At 36.3% G+C, this 5000-nt stretch overlaps 1 protein-coding gene across 1 annotated transcript in view; it reads right to left on the reverse strand.

Annotated features, from left to right (window-relative positions):
• Dhc93AB (Dynein heavy chain at 93AB) overlaps positions 1-5000 on the reverse strand; it is a 207604-nt gene that overhangs the window by 37556 nt on the left and 165048 nt on the right. Inside the window, exon 59 of the mRNA XM_076176389.1 lies at positions 2473-2613. Within this exon, the coding sequence (XP_076032504.1) occupies positions 2473-2613 (141 nt within the window). The remainder of the gene's footprint in view (positions 1-2472; positions 2614-5000) is intronic.

Here is a 5000-nt window from a genome sequence, read left to right on the forward strand (position 1 = left end):
GAAAGCCGCTACACTGTTTTTTTTTTTTTTTTTTTTTTTATCAGTCTTCTAGTGAACAATTTTATTCGGTACAGCGCTGGCCTAGTCAAGATGGCTGTGTTTATCAGTATAAACCAACAAGGAGTTGGATCTTCTGTGGGATCAATATTCCTACGTTCGACCATTTTTTTCTTAACTCAACGTTTGTATTTCCTATAGGATGATGTAGGTCAAATATTGCAAGGTGATATAGAATGATAGTACTAGATCCTCTAATAGAGTTGTTACCTCATGGCCTAGTTTAATCTATACTCCCGAAGCTGTAGTTATTCTTAAACCCGCTTTGGGGAGGAACGCGTTCAAGTCTAAATTAATCTTGTAGTTAACGCATCATTACAAAAATTATTCTTTTTTGTAGTGATCAATGTTCCTCTCTTTCTTAAGGCCTTCTTCAATTTGAATGAGAGGTCCTTGGAATATTAAAGCTTAGTAAAATTTTCAGTGATGTACATTCATGAGCAATTTTTTTTTTTTTTTTTTTTTTTTGAGTACGTTATATATTTTCCTCTGTAGAATTTAGCTTACAATCAGGACATTTTCTTGAACAGCTAGAAAAAATTGTCAGACAAAGAATTTGAATTTTATGTCTTGAAAAGATCTAGATGGATCAAAATTTTTGCTCGTGTCTGTACCTTATCCACTGATAAGTCTTCGCTCGATATCCAGACTTGTTAATAGGATTCTTCCTGAGAGCCCTTCGTCAGCTTTGTGATCAGGACCCGTTCAGCCTAAGCGTTAAAGCATTGCATTTCTCTCGTTATTCTTCGTCTTCTTCCTCCACATTCAGTCTCATTATGCATTTCTATATTATATATATACATATATATATATATATATATATATATATATACATATATATATATATATAGATAGATAGATAGATAGAAGATAGATATACATACATACATAATATATATATATGTTATATATGCAGTATATACATATATGTGTATATATATATATATATATATATATATATGTATGTATGTGTGTGTGTGTGTGTGTGTGTGTGTGTGTGTGTATGTGTGTGTCTATACATATATATATATATATAAATATATATACATACATATGTATAGATATATATATACATATATATATATATATATATCATAGAATTAAATGAAAATATATCTATCATAAGATCTAAAACGTAAAAATTCAAAAGTTTTTGAAAAAAAGGAAATGCCAAATATAGAAGTGGAGTTTCATTTATCATTTTCTACTTCTTTGTGTGTTGCTTCAATTATAATTTTTCTTTCTTTTCAATGCGTACTATATTCGGAGCTTCTCTAGTACTCTTGGTGATGCAAATACGCAAGGACAAATAATGAAGAAATAAGACGCAAAGAAGAATAACGAATGTTGATTTTGATGTTGTCATTTGCTGTTTCTTTTCACTCTACAACGAAATCCCTTGAGGCGTCTTCCAGCCCTGACGGTAACAAGGGACAAGGTCATTTTCAACCTAGACAGAAGAAAGGTGAGAGGGGCTAGATATGGGATAATTTAAAATATACACACATACACGAACGCGCGCACACATACACACACAAACACACACACACACACACACACACACACACACACACACACACACACACACACACACACACACACACACTCGTTGGCGGAGTGGTAGAGTTTCCGGCTGCCAATATGGCGGTCCGGGTTTGGAACCCCGCCTAAGGCTGAAATAATTTCAATATCGCTACGCTGCGAATCGTTACTCCAATTCTCGTGGGGGATGCGTGTAAGGTCACAGTATTACCCATAGATCGGTCATAGTTGAGCTCTGAGCTCTCTTCCGTGAGGGAAATAGCCGTCGATCACAATTCCAACACCTGATCCAAGACCATGGTGAATCACACACACACACACACACACACACACACACACACACACACACACACACACACACACACACACACACACACACACACACACACACACACACACACATGCACACACACACGCACTACTTGTAACTAGGTATAATGAATTGTAGAGTAAATTACAGGACCTCAAGAGGATTGCTCCTTTTCTGTGTACTACAATTAGGTAAATACAATTGGGTAACTACACATATACATACACACACACACACACACACATATATATATATACACAATTGTATATACATATGTGTATGTGTTTGTTTATGTGGAATCATATAAGAATGGACCATGAATGTCCCAACTTTTCAAGGTAGAAAAACATACGCAGGGTCATTGTGTATTTGTAAAAAAAAAAAGTAAAAAATAGAAAATAAGAAATAAATTTTAAATGTGCGTTTTACCGCCTCACGTGCTCGACAAACGAAAAGCATAAATCTTGGCCTTTCCCTACAGTTGCCAAAAAGAAATAATGGAAGAAAAAAAAATGTGAGAGATATATAGAAAAAATCTTTCATTTATTTATTTTCTTTTTTACCTTGAGCGAGAACTGATATATGGGGTTGATCTTGTGGAGGTCGTTGAGGATGAAGTACAGAAGAGAGGCGCGCGCAGCGGCCGGGCGGTACAGCTCCCTCGCCTGATCGATTTTGATACTCGTCTCCCGGGCTTCGACCACCTGTCGAGAGACAAAACAAGACCATGATTGCCTAACCCCACAGGCACAGGTGCTTCCCTTCACCCCCACCTTCCTCCACTTCAGATGAATAAATTGACCTGGCGGAAGACAGAATACACATAGAAAGCGAGTAAGATATTCGAAAGAATTAATCTGAATATGATTGAATAAGATTAGCACACTCACTTAGTTGGGTCTTGGGCCACTTGTTGACCTCTGCCCAGCCAAGCTTTTCGGCCTTGTGCAGCTGCGAACTAATCTGAGATTCATCTGAGATTAGCCGGAGAAGAATTCTTGAAGATGACGCATAGGCTTCACGCCTTAGACCTCCGTTAAGGTACGTTTTGCTCGGTGCTATTATCGCTCAACGATGATCGTTTATGACCCAATGATGATCGCCAAACGATTATATAGGGCAATGATTCTTTGCTTTTGAATGGGATTGCTTTGCTTCGAGCTGCAAAGCACGAGACTGATCAATTTATTAACCGAACCTACAACCAACGCGCTTACCCAAATGTGATGTCAGATAGGAGGATGCGCGTCACCCGCCATTGGCTGTGGTAGTAGGCTAATAATCTCACCGAGCAAGGCGTACCATTAACCTTTCGTTGAACAATATCATCTAGCGACTACCAGAATAGACGTACGCGAGAGTAGGATCGCGGAGATCCGAACCTGACCCATTGTAAATCAGATTTATACATACATTTCTCACTGTTATTGTATTCATACATTTTCATCTACAAAATATATATATCATAAAAGAAATACCATATAAAAACATTAAAAATACATGTTCCACTGCTGAATAGATACAGTTGTGTTTAAAAATAAATCATAAGAGAACTGCTGTATATAGACATTATATATTAAATAAGCACAAAAATATTTTCATTGCTCTAGAGAGGCAGATCTGAGTGTCCTCGAGAGTACAAGTATACTCAACGACAGAGGAATATCAGAAGTTTACAAGGTCACTCTCACCTGAATGAAATTCCCGGGCTATATTAATGTATATGTTCACACACACACACACACACACACACACACACACACACACACACACACACACACACATATATATATATATATATATACATATTATATATACATATGTATATATATATATATATATTATGTATATTATATATATATATATACTGTACAATACATGTATATATGATATATATATGTATATATATATATATTTTTTTTCAACCACAAATCACTTTTAATTCCATGCCATCGCAGTCGAGACTGAAGAATCGCTCGATGGAGGCATCCGTTGGAAATTGAAACGTGGACGAGCCGAGGATTCGAACCCAGCTAACCCGTAACAAAATTACAGTGACTTAAACCAATACGCTATCAAGAGAGATATAAGTTGAGTACGACTTTCTTATATTTTTATGCTCGAATTACATACACCTACACGAAATATCGCGTTCAACCTACCTCCGCTATGATAGTGCATTTAGCTAGTATGTGCACGTATGTGGTCTTCTGAGAGAGTTCTTACGTTGTAAGTATAAATCTTCATTTTCTTCATGTTGTTTAATGTCCAAGACTTGGATCTGCTTGAACAGTGCTTACTTTTGGTGGCACACTACCCGTAAGCACACAAGGCATTGCGGTTGGACCTTTAGGAGACGATGATCAAACAGAAACGCCCGATTTTGTTTCGATCGTGCAATTCATTTGGCTATGAAGGAATTTTGGCAGTAATCTCACCTCCGTGCCAACTGGTTTCTGGTGAGATATTTCTCTGGTGTCACCTTATTCATTATATTCGGTTGAGCCCCATATATCTATAGGGTGCCCAATAGCCCGTCATTGTGACGGTACCCCATATATCTATGATGATTTTCCCTGTTCGCCATCAGGGACGTGCCAGTTAGCAGTGGGTCCTGCAATTGTGTGTGCAAGCTGTTTTGTCTCATCTTTCTTAAAAAAAAAAAACATGTTTAATATGGATGACCCTGTAGAGATTTCCTCTCTATCGACATAGCTTTTGTATTCATTAAGATTCTGAAGCCTATCCACCACGTCAAGGTGTCAACTCTCGGATAGGATATATATATATATATATATATATATATATATATATATATATATACATATATATATATATATATATATGTAGGGATATATATATTGGTAGGAGGCCATGTTGTATACATGATTTCAAGAAGTCTACAGCGACAATGGCGTTGTTGAGTTTATATTGAAGCTTTAATTTCTCTCTTTAATTTCTCACAGAAACATGTTGCACAAGAGAAATTAAAGCTTCAATATAAACTCAACAACGCCATTGTCGCTGTAGACTTCTTGAAATCATGTATACATATATATATGTATATATATATGTATATATATATATATAT

This window comes from Oratosquilla oratoria, chromosome 39 (genome assembly GCF_046742065.1).
Source record: "Oratosquilla oratoria isolate Oo_2021 chromosome 39, ASM4674206v1, whole genome shotgun sequence".
Taxonomy (NCBI): Eukaryota; Metazoa; Arthropoda; class Malacostraca; order Stomatopoda; family Squillidae; genus Oratosquilla; species Oratosquilla oratoria.